The sequence below is a fragment of the Salmo trutta genome, chromosome 1 (assembly GCF_901001165.1).
Source record: "Salmo trutta chromosome 1, fSalTru1.1, whole genome shotgun sequence".
NCBI lineage: Eukaryota > Metazoa > Chordata > Actinopteri > Salmoniformes > Salmonidae > Salmo > Salmo trutta.
Genome location: NC_042957.1, coordinates 43,828,629 through 43,847,110, shown reverse-complemented (window position 1 = coordinate 43,847,110; position 18,482 = coordinate 43,828,629). Strand labels below are relative to the sequence as shown.

Sequence of the window (18,482 nt, the reverse complement as noted above, 5' to 3'; positions counted from 1 at the left end):
GATGGGAGGTGTTGGGTTTGTGCCAGACATAGCATTTTACTTGACGGCCAAAAAGCTCAATTTTAGTCTCATCTGACCAGAGTCAAATCAAATCAAATTTATTTATATAGCCCTTCGTACATCAGCTGAAATTTCAAAGTGCTGTACAGAAACCCAGCCTAAAACCCCAAACAGCAAGCAATGCATGTGAAAGAAGCACGGTGGCTGGGAAAAACTCCCTAGGAAAAACTCCTGAGAAAGGCCAAAAACCTAGGAAGAAACCTAGAGAGGAACCAGGCTATGAGGGGTGGCCAGTCCTCTTCTGGCTGTGCCGGGTGGATATTATAACAGAACATGGTCAAGATGTTAAAATGTTCGTAAATGACCAGCATGGTCAAATAATAATAATCATAGTAATTGTCGAGGGTGCAACAAGCACGTCCGGTGAACAGGTCAGGGTTCCGTAGCCGCAGGCAGAACAGTTGAAACTGGAGCAGCAGCATGGCCAGGTGGACTGGGGACAGCAAGGAGTCATCATGCCAGGTAGTCCTGAGGCATGGTCCTAGGGCTCAGGTCCTCCGAGAGAAAGAAAGAAAGAGAGAAAGAGAGAATTAGAGAGAGCATATTTACATTCACACAGGACACCGGATAAGACAAGAGAATACTCCAGATGTAACAGACTGACCCTAGCCCCCCGACACATAAACTACTGCAGCATAAATACTGGAGGCTGAGACAGGAGGGATCAGAAGACACTGTGGCCCCATCCGATGATACCCCCGGACAGGACCAAACAGGCAGGATATAACCCCACCCACTTTGCCAAAGCACAGCCCCCACACCACTAGAGGGATATCTACAACCACCAACTTACCGTCCGAAGACAAGGCCGAGTATAGCCCACAAAGATCTCCGCCACGGCACAACCCAAGGGGGGGGCGCCAACCCAGACAGGAAGACCACGTCAGTGGCTCAACCTACTCAAGTGACGCACCCCTCACATGGACGGCATGGAAGAACACCAGTAAGTCAGTGACTCAGCCCCTGTAAAAGGGTTAGAGGCAGAGAATCCCAGTGGGAAGAGGGGAACCGACAAGGCAGAGACAGCAAGGGCGGTTCGTTGCTCCAGCCTTTCCGTTCACCTTCACACTCCTGGGCCAGACTATACTTAATCATAGGACCTACTGAAGAGATAAGTCTTCAGTAAAGACTTAAAGGTTGAGACTGAGTCTGCGTCTCTCACATGGGTAGGCAGACCATTCCATAAAAATGGAGCTCTATAGGAGAAAGCCCTACCTCCAGTTGTTTGCTTAGAAATTCTAGGGACAATTAGGAGGCCTGCGTCTTGTGACCGTAGCGTACGTGTAGGTATGTACGGCAGGACCAAATCGGAAAGATAGGTAGGAGCAAGCCCATGTAATGCTTTGTAGGTTAGCAGTAAAACCTTGAAATCAGCCCTTGCCTTAACAGGAAGCCAGTGTAGGGAGGCTAGCACTGGAGTAATATGATCAAATTTTTTGGTTCTAGTCAGGATTCTAGCAGCCGTATTTAGCACTAACTGAAGTTTGTTTAGTGCTTTATCCGGGTAGCCGGAAAGTAGAGCATTGCAGTAGTCGAGCCTAGAAGTAACAAAAGCATGGATTAATTTTTCTGCGTCATTTTTGGACAGAAAGTTTCTGATTTTTGCAATGTTACGTAGATGGAAAAAAGCTGTCCTTGAAGCAGTCTTGATATGTTCTTCAGAGTACCTTCTTCCATATGTTTGGGGAGTCTCCCACATGCCTTTTGGCAAACACCAAACGTGTTTGCTTATTTTTTTCTTTAAGCAATGCCTTTTTTCTGGCCACTCTTCTGTAAAGCCCAGCTCTGTGGAGTGTACAGCTTAAAGTGGTCCTATGGACAGATACTCCAATCTCCGCTGTGGAGCTTTGCAGCTCCTTCAGGGTTATCTTTCGTCTCTTTGTTGCCTCTCTGATTAATGCCCTCCTTGCCTGGTCCGTGAGTTTTGGTGGGCGGCCCTCTCTTGGCAGGTTTGTTGTGGTGCCATATTCTTTCCATTTTTTAATAATGGATTTAATAATGGATTTTTTAATAATGGATTTAATGGTGCTCTGTGGGATGTTCAAAGTTTTGGATATTTTTTTATAACCCAACCTTGATCTGCACTTCTCCAAAACTTTGTCTCTGACCTGTTTGGAGAGCTCCTTGGTCTTCATAGTGCCGCTTGCTTGGTGGTGCCCCTTGCTTAGTTGTGTTGCAGACTCTGGGGCCTTTCAGAACAGGTGTATATATACTGAGATCATGTAACAGATCATGTGACACTTAAATTGCACACAGGTGGACTTTATTTAACAAATTATGTGACTTCTGAAGGTAATTGGTTGCACCAGATCTTATTTAGGGGCTTCATAGCAAAGGGGGTGAATACATATGCACGCACCACTTTTCCGTTGAAATGTTTGTATAATTTTGTGAAACAAGTAATTTTTTTCATTTCAATACACCAATTTGGACTATTTTGTGTATGTCCATTACATGAAATACAAATAAAATCTATTAAATTGCAGGTTGTAATGCAACAAAATAGGCAAAATGCCAAGGGGGGGGAATACTTTTGCAAGCCACTCTATGAGATGGACTGCCTCCTTTCTTCCGCGTCAGCCAGTTGCTATGACAATGTGCTAGTACAGTCTGCAGCCGCCATAGCGACCAGTAATGATGCTTAGGGAAAGGGATCGGGATGCATATTTTCAGCGCATGGCACATGTTAGAGGGGCTTCTGGGATGGAGGGGGGAGCAGGGGGAACGTGGGTAGAGGAGCACTGTCAGCAGGGGTTATTAATCTAAGCTATACACACACACACACACACACACACACACACACACACACACACACACACACACACACATACACACACACACACACACACACACACACACACACACACACACACACACACACACACACAGACAGACACACACTGTTCCATCATTCCACCACTCATGCCAATGTTATAGGTGGGGAAACAAAGCAGCCTTCCAGCCTCCTCAGCTGGCCGCCCATAAAAAGGAAAAGGTGATTATACCCTAACGGGAGCAAGGATTGTCTGACCACAGATCTATCGGCCGATAGCCCTAGGAGGTGTGTTATACAGCAGCTCTGTCTATCAGTCAGAGTGTGTGCAGATAATGCCGACCAGATCGACCACACTCAGTCCTTGGTGTGAGAATAGCATCATGGGGGACCTGTGGTTTCTGGCATACTGTATATTTTATTGGACTGGACCTCTGTGTGTATGTCTGTGTGTGTGTGCATGTGTGTGTGTGTATGCTTACGTGCATGTATGTGTGTGTATGCTTGCGTGCATATGTACACTGTACATACGTGCATGCATCTGTGTGTGTGTGTCTGTTGTGGCTCTGCCTACAGAGGAGCTATTTTCAGCCCTAGCTTATTAGAAAAGACCAGCGGACAGAGAGGAAAGGAGAGCTGCTGTCTTACTATGGGATGGAGGTAAGGTAGCCATCGCCATCGGCAGCCAAGCTCACACATGGAAGTTGGATCACTATTACATCTAATGAAAAATTTCACAGGTCAGATACTGTATGGCTGGATTCACTGATACAGGCCATATATGTCTTCTTACCATTTTACAGATACAGTATATTTTCTTTTATGACTGTTTTGACAAATCATACATTTCTTCTGAAATGAAATGTTATTTGAAGATGAGAAATGACAATTTCACTCCTTATCACATTCATTAGTTGTGTCCATCTAATCAAATGTAATTGGTGTCACTGTCTATTTTAAATCAAACCAACTGTCAACTGTCATTACTTTGGGAAAATATGCCTCAACAAAGTTTTGTGGGGGTAATAGGTAGGCCTAAAGTCACTCGTCACCGGTGTTGTGTAATGGGTCTGCTGTTGGTCAGTGTGTTGTTGTTGACCACATGACAGCCCTCTGACAAGACCTGTAACGCAAAGGGACTGGGACATGTGGATTTGCAGGCCGGGATGTGTTAACAGGCTACCTGAGTTCAAGGGTCACTAATTAAAAATGTTTCAGCAGCAATGGTTCTCTATTTTGACTTTAGATCAGCAGCACGAGAGAAGAAACATTTGTGGTCAGGAGAGTTTGTGGTCGTCATACCGATTCCTTTGTTTGTCGCTAAATCTTTTGCTTGTGGCTACACACATATTATGCTTTCCATTATGTTCAAAGTAGCCTGAATCCTAACTACAGTGATTTTGTCACGATTAACTTGAAAGTTAAGCTAATGTAAATCCTTACTTTGTTTGTCCTTGACTGTAATTGTAGAGGGGTCCTTAGGGTTTCCTGGTCGGCGATTGTGAGAGACAAACGGGGGTGAGTTCCAGAGCTTTTAAACTGTGTTGTGGTTCATGCCGTTTCAATGGCTTGAATGAAAAAGTAAATGTTGCCAAAGCGAAGTGATGCACATAACAATTATGAAAACAACAGCGACAAGAATAAGAGTAGTACCTATAATAGTAAAGAAAAATTATATATATATATATATATATATATATATATATATATATATATATATATATATATATATAACAAATTAAACAAATACATATCCAATACAGAAGTGTAATAACTGTAGTAATGGTAGAAGCAGGTGTAATCTATGTGAGTCATTCAAGAGTCACTCCTCATGTCTTACTGCCTGTCTTGTTGCCTCAGAAGAGTCTGTCAATGAGGGGAATCTGGCCGATATCTTTCTAGCAGACGTTATCAAAACACTTTGAAGCAGCAAAATGGCTTCTTACAGCAAGTGTGTTGGTAGAGTACATTCGTCTGCCTGATTTGTCTGTCTGCCGCCTCAGGCTCGTATTATTGTTTGCTTAAGTAGGATTTTCTGTTCTTTATTCTACTCCTTTAATTTTACTCTCGCTCCCTTTCTGTGTCTCTCTCATGCACTCTCTCGTCTTGCTGTATGTATGTCTCACTCTCACCCTCTCTGTCTCTATTTCTCGCTCTATCTGTCTTCCCCTCCCTCTCTGTCTCCTTTTTGTCTCTTTCACTCTGTCTCCCTCTCCTTCCTTGTCTTGTTTCTTCTTAATGTCCCAGTCTTTTTCTCTCTCTCTCTCTCTCTCTCTCTCTCTCTCTCTCTCTCTCTCTCTCTCTCCCTCCTAAAACATCTCCTTTCAGAATTTGACATATACAGGAACTCTGTGCATGGTTTTCTCCTCTTCGGGGGGTGAGACAGTGTTTTGGTGGGGTGGTGCTGAAGTGGGGTGGGGCCGCTGCTCTCTCTTTTTGTTCTCCTTTATTGCCCCTACCTCTCCATTCTTACCATACATTGAGCCTGTTGTCATGGATACCATGAATTAGCTACACCAGAAGCCCACTGTGTCTGTGACGGCGCAGGCCTTCTCTCTTGTTCATGTCTCCTTACATTGTCCTGTGAGAATAGATACCCGCACGCCATCGAAGGGTTAGAAGAAATCCAAAACAAAGGCTTAGATTAGAGATCTTCGTGTTCCAAAATGGAACTGGGGCTTTCCCACCGAGCCTGGCATGCATAAATAAAACATGTTTATATAGAGATCCATTCTGAACGGACCCAAGGACTATTAGGCCCGTGTCGTATAGACCTGGTTGGATCCAGACCCGGTCCGATTTGATCAGAGTAAAGCTACTTAATTAACCAGAGCTGATAAAGCACGTGGGAGAGGAGGGAGAGAGAGGTGCTACTCTAGCAGGCGGGAGAGAGGCTGTACTGTGTGAGCAAGTGGAAGGGAGCAGGGAGGGAGAGACAGACAGCAACCAACCAAACCGACTCGTGCTATAGTAGGCTAATAGCTGCCATAGCTAGGTTATTTATCATCAAATATGATTACGTAGTACCTGTCTTGACTGCATCAAACCGGGAGAAGTTAGTTAAGCTAGCTAACGTTAAGCTAGCTATCTCCTAACTTTTGCCCCACATGGAGGCTATGACTGTAGCCTATTGCTGCTTTGATGACTTACGATTGGCCAACAACAACAACAAGCTACCTGCTCGGTTCCTGGATCAGGCCTCGGTATTCAGGTACAAGTAGATTCATGAAGACCTTTAGCTAATATGAAAAAATATGGACAAGACAAAAGATTTAAGTGCTTTTGAACGGGGTATGGTAGTAGGTCCCAGAAACACCAGTTTACCGTGTGTGTCAAGAATGGTCCACCACCCAAAGGACATCCAGCCAACTTGACACAACTGTGGGAAGCGTTGGAGTCAGCATCGGCCAGCATCCCTGTGGAACACTTTCGACACCTTGTAGAGTCCATGCCCGACGAATTTATGCTGTTCTGAGGGCAAAACAGGGTGCAACTCAATGTTAGGAAGGTGTTCCATATGTTTTGTACACTCAGTGTATATAAGTCAAGGAAACATCAGTGCTTATTGGTCATCCATCGTTCAAACTTGAATATAATCTGCTGATGGGAAAACAGCGCTCCCTGCTGGTGAATATTATACTAAGAAAAATTGCCAAATTCACCTGTTGGATTCTATGCTGGTATAAATGTGTATCGTTACTGTACATTAGAGGTCTTCATTGATCCCCCTATACCCGAAAACCTGAGACCGAGCGGGTTCGGATCCAGAATTCTAAATAATGTCACGGGTCTGGGTCGGATCTGATCTGATATGATTGTCGGGTCTCGGTTATGTGTAATTTTAACTGACTTGTCCGGAAGGACCCATACAGATCCGAACACGACTACTGAAGTAAAGAGAGAGAGAAATTGCGTAATTTATGCTGCTGCTATTTGCTTTTCACAAGAGTGGCGCATGTAGCTTGTGGTTGTTGGCCAATCATAAGTCATCAAAGCGTCAATAGGCTACAGTCATGGAGTCTTTATGTGGGGCAAAAGTCAGGAGATACCTAATCAATGGAAGATGGAATTAAAATTACGGAGTTAAAGGAGCAGGATAGGCTACAACGACCAAGAGCCAACAGATAGGCTGCTACTTTACAGTGGCTTGCGAAAGTATTCACCTCCCTTGGTATTTTTCCTATTTTGTTGCCTTACAACCTGGAATTAAAATAGATTTTTTGGGGGTTTGTATCATGTGATGTACACAACATGCCTACCACTTTGAATATGCAAAATATTTTTTACTGTGAAACAAACAAGAAAATAAGACAAAACAATTGAAAACTTGAGCGTGCATAACTAATTCACCCCCCCCAAAGTCAATACTTTGTAGAGCCACCTTTTGCAGCAATTACAGCTGCAAGTCTCTTGGAATATGTCTCTATAATCTTGGCACATCTAGCCACTGGGATTTTTGCCCATTCTTCAAGGCAAAACTGCACCAGCTCCTTCAAGTTGGATGGGTTCCTGCTGGTGTACAGCAATCTTTAAGTCATACCACAGATTCTCAATTGGATTAAGGTCTGGGATTTGACTAGGCCATTCCAAGACATTTAAATGTTTCCCCTTAAACCACTCGAGTGTTGCTTTAGCAGTATGCTTAGGGTCATTGTCCTGCTGGAAGGTGAACCTCCGTCCCAGTCTCAAATCTCTGGAAAACTGAAACAGGTTTCCCTCAAGAATTTCACTTTATTTAGCGCCATCCATCATTCCTTCAATTATGACCAGTTTCCCAGTCCCTGCCGATGAAAAACATCCCCACAACATGATGCTGCCACCACCATGCTTCTCTGTGGGGATGGTGTTCTCCGGGTGATGGGAAGTGTTGGGTCTGTGCCAGACATAGCGTTTTCCTTGATGGCCAAAAAGCTCAATTTTAGTCTCATCTGACCAGAGTACCTTCTTCCATATGTTTGGGGGGTCTCCCACATGCCTTTTGGCGAACACCAAACGTGTGTGCTTATTTTGTTCTTTAAGCAATGGCTTTTTTCTGGCTACTCTTGTGTAAAGCCCAGCTCTGTGGAGTGTACAGCTTAAAGTGGTCCTATGGACAGATACTCCAATCTCCACTGTGGAGCTTTGCAGCTCCTTTAGGGTTATCTTTGGTCTCTTTGTTGCCTCTCTGATTAATGCCCTCCTTGCCTGGTCTGTGAGTCTTGGTGGGTGGCCCGCTCTTGGCAGGTTTGTTGTGGTGCCTTATTCTTTCCATTTTCTAATAATGGATTTAATGGTGCTCCATGCTCCGTGTTCAAAGTTTCGGATATTTTTTTATAACCCAACCCTTTTTATTTTTTTTATTTCACATTTATTTAACCAGGTAGGCCAGTTGAGAACAAGTTCTCATTTACAACTGTAACCTGGCCAAGATAAAACATGGAATAAACAAACGTACAGTCAATAACACAATAGACAAAGTCTATATACAATGTGTGCAAATTGCGTGAGGAGGTAAGGCAATAAATAGGCCATAGTAGCGAAGTAATTACAATTTAGCAAATTAACACTTGAGTGATAGATGTGAAGATGATGATGTGCAAGTAGAAATACTGGTGTGCAAAAGAGCAAAAAAGTCAATAAAAACAAAATGGGGATGAGGTAGGTAGATTGGATGGGCTATTTACAGATGGGCTGTGTACAGCTGCAGCGATCGGTTAGCTCCTCAGAAAGCTGATGCTTAAAGTTAGTGAGGGAGATATAAGTCTCCAATTTCAGCGATTTTTACAATTCGTTTCCAGTCATTGGCAGCAGAGAACTGGAAGGAAAGGCGGCCAAAGGGGGTGTTGGCTTTGGGGATGACCAGTGAAATATACTTGCTGGAGCGCCTGCTACGGGTGGGTGTTGTTATGGTGACCAGTGAGCTGAGATAAGGTGGAGCTTTACCTAGCAAAGACTTATAGATGACCTGGAGCCAGTGGGTCTGGCGACGAATATGTAGCGAGGGCCAACGGACGAGAGCATACAGGTCGCAGTGGTGGGTGTTATGGGGCTTTGGTGACAAAACGGATGGCACTGTGATAGACTGCATCCAGTTTGCTGAGTAGTGTTGGAGGCTATTTTGTAAATGACATTGCCGAAGTCGAGGATTGGTAGGATTGTCAGTTTTACGAGGGTATGTTTGGCAGCATGAGTGAAGGAGGCTTTGTTGTGAAATAGGAAGCCGATTCTAGATTTAATTTTGGATTGAAGATGTTTAATATGAGTCTGGAAGGAGAGTTTCCAGTCTTGCCAAACACTTAGGTATTTGTAGTTGTCCACGTATTCTAAGTCAGAACCGTCCAGGGTAGTGATGCTAGTCGGGCGGGCGGATGCGGGGAGCGATCGGTTGAAAAGCATGCATTTAGTTTTACTAGAGTTTAAGAGCAGTTGGAGGCCACGGAAGGAGTGTTGTATGGCATTGAAGCTCGTCTAGAGGTTAGTTAACACAGTGTCCAAAGAAGGGCCAGATGTATACAGAATGGTGTCGTCTGCGTAGAGGTGGATCAGGGAGTCACCCACAGCAAGAGCGACATCATTGATATATACAGAGTACAGAGTCAGCCCGAGAATTGAACCCTGTGGTACCCCCATAGAGACTGCCAGAGGTCTGGACAACAGGCCCTCCGATTTGACATACTGAACTCTATCTGAGAAGTAGTAGGTGAACCAGGCTAGGCAGTCATTTTAAACTCATAGCTCTTAGACTGGATAAGGTTCTTCCGGACATGGTTGATATGGACCAAACAGGCTTTGTAAGAAACCGCTCATCTCCTGATAATATCAGAAGATTATTTAATATTATGCATTATGTAGAGAATGACCAAGAATCTGTAGTGGCGGCTTCATTAGATGCGGAAAAAGCTTTTGACCGCATAGACTTGAACAACCTGTTTGAAGTTTTACAGAGGATGAATATTGGATCTCAGTATGTTGGTCTGATTAGATTCCTGTACAAATGTCCGGTAGCTCAGATCCTGACTAATGAAAACATTTCCTCACAGTTCTCCCTATCACGTGGCACAAGACAGGGTTGTCCCGCTAGTCCGCTCCTTTTTTCTTTGGCTATAGAGCCACTGGCAGAAGCTTTAAGATCTCGTCCATCCATCCATGGTGTTCGTATAGGTGGGCGTGAACATCTGGTCTCGCTATATGCCGATGACATTTCGCTTTACCTTGCTAAACCAGAAATTTCACTCCGAACATTAGTTGACATCCTGAAAGAATATGGGATCTTTTCAGGATATAAAATAAACCTATCGAAGAGTATAATTATGCCTTTTAACGGGGCAGCTATGCAGAACCCAATGTTAGACCAGCCGTTTTCTTGGAAACCACAGAAAATGATATCTTGGATAGCAAATTCCTTCTGAAATTATTAATACATATCAACTGAACTATACTCCACTTCTCGAAAAGGTTGGGGAAGAATTGGATAGATGGCGGGATTTACCAATTTCTCTTATTGGGCGGGTAAATTGTGTAAAGATGAATATATTACCAACATTCTTGTACCTTTTGTCATGATCACTGTCTTCAAACTCCCTATCGTAAATAAGCGCAGCGTGCATGGAATTCCACATCCTTTAATGAAGTGAAACCAAACAACAATACAGAAGGGAAACGAAACATGACGTACTGGGCTGCTCACTGGCAGCTACACAAAAGCAAGATCCCACAATCACAGGTGGGAAAAGGGCTGCCTAAGTATGATCCCCAATCAGAGACAATGATAGACAGCTGCCTCTGATTGGGGACCATACCCGGCCAAACAAAGAAATAAGAAAACTAGATTGCCCACCCAAATCACACCCTGACCTGACCAAATAGAGATATAGAAAGGCTCTCTATGGTCAGGGTGTGACACCTTTTTCAAACCTTGCCCTTTCCTATTCCCAAAGTTTTTTTCAAACAACTTAATAGGAAGGTTTCTTCATTTCTGTGGAAAGGGAAACCCCCCCAGAGTGAAACTCACAACTTTATGCAAACCATACTCAGAAGGAGGACATACTCTACCTGACTTCCTGTCGTATTACTGGGCATCTCAGTTAAAGGCTGTGTGGGTATGGCAAGATACAACAAGTTCACCCTCTTGGAGACAGATAGAGGAGGAGTGTCTGACCCCTGCTACATTGGCATCTATACCTTATATTAGCCCACTTAAAGCTTTGCTAGGTCTCATAAACAAGCTTTTCATTAAAAACACTTTAAATATATGGATTGAAGTCTGTAAACAAACAGAAGGGCTTAGATCTATATATGAACAAACACCTTTCTATAATAACCCCATCTTACCCAAAGCCCTGAGAGATGGTATTACATTTTCTTGGTTCAACAAAGGAATTAAAACATTTGGTAATCTCTAAAGAGAAGGTGAACACTATCCTTTCAACAACGGGCATCTCATTTTCAGTTACCTCAAACTCATTTCTTCAAGTACCTACAGGTTAGGCGTTATATTGCCACTCAGAAGGGAGGTAGGATTCAGGCCATGAGTAAACCTGTAACTGATAAACTGTGGCTGGAAAGGAAAGGGGTAAAAGGTTTCATTTCTTACATGTACTCTGCGCTTCAAGCTCTGTTGGGGAATGATGAACCTCTGAAAGCTTGCATGAAGTGACATGATGACCTTGGTCTCATTGTTGAGGATGAGAAATGGGGAAAGCTCTTTTTAGATGCTCAGCGTCTTTCACTTAACACAAGGCACAAGTTGATGCAATTCAATATTTTACATAGGGTCTATTTTATACCAGAGAGACTGTAAAATATCAATTCTAAATATTCAACATTTTGCCCAAGGTGTAAAATGGGAGTGGGCACACTTATGCATATGTTTTTGTCCTGCCCTGAACTAAGCAATTATTGGAAAGACATTATTCAGATCTTATCACAGGTCACTAATATGACGGTACCACTAGATCCTTCCCATATTCTTCTTGGAGATGATTCTGTTATACCAGTTAATATTTGTAGCAAAACCAGATTAATTAAATTGGCAGCCATTGCAGCCAATAAATACACAGCTATTATATGGAAGAGTGACACTGCGCCAAGCAAGCAGATGTGGCTAAAAGAACTAACTTCCTATATTCTATCTGAAAAAATAACATACAATTTATGTAATAAACCATTTGAATTTACTGATGTCTGGGGGGACTTTCAGCAGTTTCTAGCTGCCTCATTACTACCTTCTTCATTAATGTATTATTATTATTTGTTTTTGTGTTGAATAATTTCTTTTCTAGTATGGAATGTGAAGGTCATTCTGTTTCTTTTTTTGTTGTTAATCAGTGAAGCGATTACCGGTAGAGGGGAGGGAGGGGGTGTTCCTGTGTTGGGGAGGGAAGGGTTTTGTACGATGTGCCCCCATGTAGCATGGTGTTTTGTGTAGGTGGAAGGAATAACGGGGCTTTATCTGTGTCATATGTTTCTGATTGTTAAATTGTAAAAAAAGAAATGCCAATAAATATATTGTACAAAAAAAAAGAAAAAAAAGAATACGGTGTCGAAAGCCTTGGCCAGGTCGATGAAGACGGCTGCACAGTACTGTCTTTTATTGATGGCGATTATGATATCGTTTAGTACCTTGTGCGTGGCTGAGATGCACCCGTTACCAGCTCGGAAACCGGATTGCAAAGGGGAGAAGGTACGGTGGGATTCGAAATGGCCAGTCATCTGTTTGTTAACTTGGCTATCGAAGACTTTAGAAAGGCAGGGCAGGATGGATTTGATCTGTAGTTCTCCACAACTTTGTCCCTGACTTGTTTGGAGAGCTCCTTGGTCTTCATGGTGCCCCTTGCTTAGTGTTGCAGACTCTGGGGCCTTTTAAAACAGGTGTAAATATACTGAGATCATGTGACAGATCATGTGACACTTAGATTGCACACAGGTGGACTTTATTTAACAAATGATGTTACTTCTGAAGGTAATTGGTTGCACCAGATCTTATTTAGGGGCTTCATAGCAAAGGGGTGAATACATATGCATGCACCACTTTTCCATTTGTAATTTTTTAGAATTTTTTTAAACAAGTTCTTTTTTTCATTTCACTTCACCAATTTTGACTTTTTTGTGTATGTCCATTACATGAAATCCAAATAAAAATATATTTAAATTGCAGGTTGTAATGCAACAAAATAGGAAAAATGCCAAGGGGGTTGAATAGTGTGCCAAGGCACTGTAATATTCTGACTGGACTTGTTGTTGTTTGTAACTGTGTAGGACGAGAAAGGGCATGCAGCCAAAACCGGTACTAAATAATCTTGTTGGATGATAAATAACCTAGCTATGGCAGCTATTAGTCTACTATAGTGCGAGTCGGCTTGGTTGGTTGCTGTCTCTCATCTACCCCCCTCCTCCCTGTTCATTGTGTCACTCGCTCGTAACCTACACACACAGTACAGCCCCTTGCTCCTCTCTCTACCTTCTCTCCCTCATGTTTTATCAGCTCCGGTTAATTAAGTACCTTAAAAATTGATTTTTCTGCTGCTTCCCTCATTCGGACCGGGTCTGGAACCGACCAGGTCTATACAGAAAGGGTCTAGTTGTCCTCGGGTCTGTTCGGGATGGGTTTTATATTTTTTAAATTAATTTATGCATATCGGGTCCGGACGGGAAAACCCGAGGTCCATTTCTGAAGAGGTCCAATTTTTTTGACCTGTGAAGGCCTCTACCATACATTTTAGCTCTGATGACCGCATTCAAAATGGATGTTTGTTCTGGCTCACATGCATGCACACATGAGGGAACACTCTCAATACAAATACATTTTTTATTAAACTAAATGTTTATTAATGTCCCCCCTCTATCTTTATCTCTCTGTCGTTCTCTCTTTCTCTCTCTCTCTCTCTCTCTCTCTCTCTCTTCTTTCTCCACAGTTTGACTAAAGTTTGACTAAAGCCTCGACATGCCTGTGGCGTCGACTGGCACCGAGCGTGGTGAGTTTTGTTTTCCTCTCCCTTCCTTTCCTCCCTCCATCCCTCCTTTCCTTCCTCCAGGCCCTCAACCTCCTCTCTGTAGCTCTGATAAATGGGGCCGCCCCATGTTCTATATGACACCCACATCCATAAACACACCACACAGTCATTAAGACCCACAGTTTCTCAATGCCGCAGCCAGAAAATGACTACTTTAATGAAGCCATATAATGTGTCCCCTAAATGGAGATCGAACTGACACTGTTACTTCCTGGAAGTAGACCCATTTTTCACTGCTTGTCCAGACAACTGCCGCCATCTTTTCCTGCATAAGTTTTGGGATTTGGTGGAGGGAGTCTTGGGTCACACTTGACATTAAAGGGCAATCTGCAGTTGCTACATCCATTTGTTTACTTATAAATAAATTATATGTACCCATTGATTCTTGAAGAATATAACTTAGAAATGCCTCATGAGCTTAGTTCAACTGCCGTGCCCCATCACAACCCAAAATATGCCTGTTTTACTCCAATGTTTTTAAACAAAATAAATGTAAACAAACACTGTTTAACCTCGAAACATGGTTAAAACTATAATTGTGGTATCATGGATGGTCAGTCCTTGCATCCATAGCTCTGTCTATGAATGGGAGAGTGGTAACATTTCTCCAGCCTCCTCTCCTCAGCTTTTTACTGAAACAATGGTTGGTAAACACTTTTTTTAAACTGTTGATTGCACCTTTAAGATACACGGATATTACCCAGCAGTGATATAGAGAGAAGATACTGTATGAGCACTTGTATTTTCTCTGTGACAAAGCTACCACAAAATGGACTGTTTTTAATCAACAGCAGAAGATGGGCAACTGAGACCTTGGTCAAACCACGTATGACATACTATGACATTATAGGATACGGCCATTGATTGTGACTAACTAACTATACGTATATCTATTTTTAAAGTCCTTATATCCTGTACTGGAGATGGACATGCTAACGACATGTTGATGTCATATACATGTATGACATTGTTAGTCACTCATAGCTTAGTCACTCATACATAGCTTAGTCTCATAGCTGGGTGCAGAAATGCAGAGACAGCATACAGTTACAAATCTTGTTTAATGGGGGAGCTTGATGACTGGGCTGTAAATTGAGTTGGAAGTCTGTAAAACAACGGTTTGCTTTATACATTTAGCTGCATGCTGAAGGTTTTATGAGATAAAGATAAAACGGATGATCCATTCAAGGTTGTCTGGAAAACCTGAACCTTGGCAGTAGAAATGTGATAACTCCTCCAAAACTTTAACTTCAAGTTTAACTTGCCTTCGCAAAAGGGCGAGTCTTTCCTCTTTCCAAGGGTCAGTCCTGAATTAGTCCTATTTCTCTGTGTGAAGCTGGGTGTAACTCATTCCTCTGAATCCGTATCTGTGTTTTTGTGTCGCTGTATGAAGCTGGGTGTAACTCGTTCCTTTGAATCTGTTTCTGTGTCTCTTTGTGAAGCTGGGTGTAACTAATTTGTCTGAATATGTATCTGTGTTTCTGTGTCTCCGTGTGAAGCTGGGTGTAACTCGTTCCTCTGAATCTGTGTCTTTGTTTCTGTGTCTCTGTGTGAAGCTGGGTGTAACTCGTTCCTTTGTATCTGTGTTTCTGTGTCTCTGTGTGAAGCTGGGTGTAACTCGTTCCTTTGAATCTGTATCTGTGTTTCTATGTCTCTATGTGAAGCTGGGTGTAACTCATTCCTCTGAATCTGTATCTGTGTTTCTGTGTCTCTTTGTGAAGCTGGGTCTAACTCGTTCCTCTGAATCTGTATCTGTGTTTCTGTGTCTCTGTGTGAAGCTGGGTCTAACTCATTCCTCTGAATCTGTGTTTCTGTGTCTCTGTGTGAAGCTGGGTGTAACTCATTCCTCTGAATTTGTATCTGTGTTTCTGTGTCTCTAAGTGAAGCTGGGTGTAACTGTCACGACTCCCGCCGAAGTCGGTCCCTCTCCGTGTTCGGCGGCATTCGACGTCACCGATCTTCTAGCCATCGCCGCTCCACCTGTCATTTTCCATTTGTTTTGTCTTGTTTTCCCACACACCTGGTTTACATCCCCTCATTACTCTACGTGTATATTATCCTCTGTTCCCCCCATGTCTGTGAGTAGTTTTGTTTTTTCGTTACGTGTGTGTCACTTCAGGCTGGTTTTGCGCCGGGTATTGTTATAACCCGTGGGTTGGTTATTTGTACTATTTTGTGTATTTGTGCGCTATCGCTTTGTTCCTTGGGCCAGAGTGTTGTGACGCAGTTGCGTCTGGCTGTTTTACCTCTGCCTGAATAAAGTGTGCCTGTGCACTCATCTCTGCTCTCCTGCACCTGCCTTCTTTCGACCAGTTGCGCACACTCTGACAGTAACTCATTCCTCTGAATCTGTATCTGTGTTTCTGTGTCTCTGTGTGAAGCTGGGTATAACTAATTTGTCTGAATCCGTATCTGTGTTTCTGTGTCTCTGTGTGAAGCTGGGTGTAACTCCTTCCTCTGAATCTGTATCTGTGTTTCTGTGTCTCTGTGTGAAGCTGGGTGTAACTCCTTCTTCTGAATCTGTATCTGTGTTTCTGTGTCTCTGTGTGAAGCTGGGTGTAACTCCTTCCTCTGAATCTGTATCTGTGTTTCTGTGTCTCTGTGTAAAGCTGGGTGTAACTTCTTCCTCTGAATCTGTATCTGTGTTTCTGTGTCTCTGTGTGAAGCTGGGTGTAACTTCTTCCTCTGAATCTGTATCTGTGTTTCTGTGTCTCTGTGTAAAGCTAAGTGTAACTCCTTCCTCTGAATCTGTTTCTGTGTCTCTGTGTAAAGTGGTACCCCCCCAGGTCCTGGATACCCTGAGTGACAGCAACAGCTCCACCACCGCCAATGACCTGGACCTCATCTTCCTCAAAGGCATCATAGACAGCCCCGTGGTAAGTCAGAGAGAAAGAGACCTATTCACACACAGGCCTACACAGAGCCTTGTAGTGAGTCAGAGAAAGGTGAAATATGTAGGCCTAGTATGTAGGATCACACACACACATACACACACTCACACACACACACGCACATATACACACACACGCATGTACACCCGCACGCAGGCGCACACACACACACACACACACACACACACACACACACACACACACACACACACACACACACACACACACCAGAGAGAGTGATTGAATAAGGCCCACAGTCCTAAAACCAAGAAATTCCAGCTCCAAAAATACATTGCACGTTCCCAGAAGCTATAACTCATTCAAGCCTTTACAAACTCACAACCCTGTATGTCATCAGAGACAATGCCATGTAAACGGACACCCTCCCCCTGAACATGCATTTTATAAAAGGTGAGAGGCATCACAGCATGTAATTGCAACTGATATCCCCCTTCTGCTGACATGCATTTTAAAAAAGGTGGGACGCATCAACCTTTGCAAATCCATTAGATGATTTACTACCAAATGAAAATAGCAGTGAAAGCTGTAAGTCATTACAATCTCTCCATGTCTGAGGGGAAAAGGAAACCACAGCTGTAAACAAAGGAGACAGAAAGGGGAATCATTCAATTGCTTAGGAAATAAATTGGGTGTTTAGCCTTTTGTTCAATTAATGGTACCCAAGGAGAAGGGTTTTGCACCTTTTAATTGAAGTCTTGCTCAGTGATTAAAGGGGAATTATCTGGGTACTGTTGCTGGAAATGTAGGGGGTTGGTTTGGAACAAAGGCTACTAAGTCTTGCTCAGTGATTAAAGGGGAGGTATCTGGGTACTCTTGCTGGAAATGCAGGGGGTTGGTTTGGAACAAAGGCTACTAAGTCTTGCTCAGTGATTAAAGGGGAAGTATCTGGGTACTCTTGCTGGAAATGCAGGGGGTTGGTTTGGAACAAAGGCTACTAAGTCTTGCTCAGTGATTAAAGGGGAAGTATCTGGGTACTGTTGCTGGAAATGTAGGGGGTTGGTTTGGAACAAAGGCTACTAAGTCTTGCTCAGTGATTAAAGAGGAAGTGTCTGGGTACTATTGCTGGAAATGGTTTGGAACAAAGGCTAGATCTTTTTTTAAGAGCACAACAGGTCTTTATCATTTTGTTATTCATTTATTCATGATTAGTTGGGGCAAGTAAATTAAATGATTTAAATTAGGTAGTCTCTTGAAGAGGGTAATATGATCTCAAACTATGTCGACATCTGAGGATGTGGAGCTGTCATGCCCCAGCACTACTGACTGCTGCTGGACCGCTTTGATGTCAGATGATGAGAGGAGTCTCTCTCTCTCATCATACTCTCTCTCTCTCTCTCACACACACACACACACACACACACACACACTGGCTCTCCCCTACAGGGGAAATGAGAAGTGACAGCCCAGACTAAAATTAGCACTTCTAAGGGAGGCCTGACATATTGATTTGCCTTGAACCACAGCTTGTCAATGAACCAGATTTAAGGTGTAGGTGCACTACTAGTCCACCAGGTGGCATGATTCCAAAAAAAGTTTAAATTAAATTGGTCTGGCAGTGAGGCCCATATACTCTGTGTAGGTGGGTCACTTTGCCTTTAAGTGTTGATCCCAGTACAGATTTGCTAAATCCCTCTTCATGGTAAGTTTACGTTAAAGAAGGATAGATTGATCTTAAATCTGCTCTTATGACAACCACTGGGCTGGAAGCCTAAATTCCAGGCTCGTGCCAGATGCCACTCAGTCCCA

At 43.1% G+C, this 18,482-nt stretch overlaps 1 protein-coding gene across 2 annotated transcripts in view; it reads left to right on the top strand.

Moving 5' to 3' along the window:
- Nucleotides 1-18,482, top strand: part of LOC115196648 (MAGUK p55 subfamily member 2-like) — a 35,835-nt gene that overhangs the window by 7,263 nt on the left and 10,090 nt on the right. Inside the window, exons 1-3 of one of the 2 annotated variants that reach the window (XM_029757503.1) lie at nt 4,196-4,351; nt 13,726-13,785; nt 16,597-16,700. In XM_029757503.1, the coding sequence (XP_029613363.1) occupies nt 13,755-13,785; nt 16,597-16,700 (135 nt within the window). In that variant the 5' untranslated portion in view covers nt 4,196-4,351; nt 13,726-13,754. Of the gene's footprint in view, nt 1-4,195; nt 4,352-13,725; nt 13,786-16,596; nt 16,701-18,482 lie in introns of those variants that run through there. The other variant, XM_029757496.1, reaches the window with a different exon arrangement.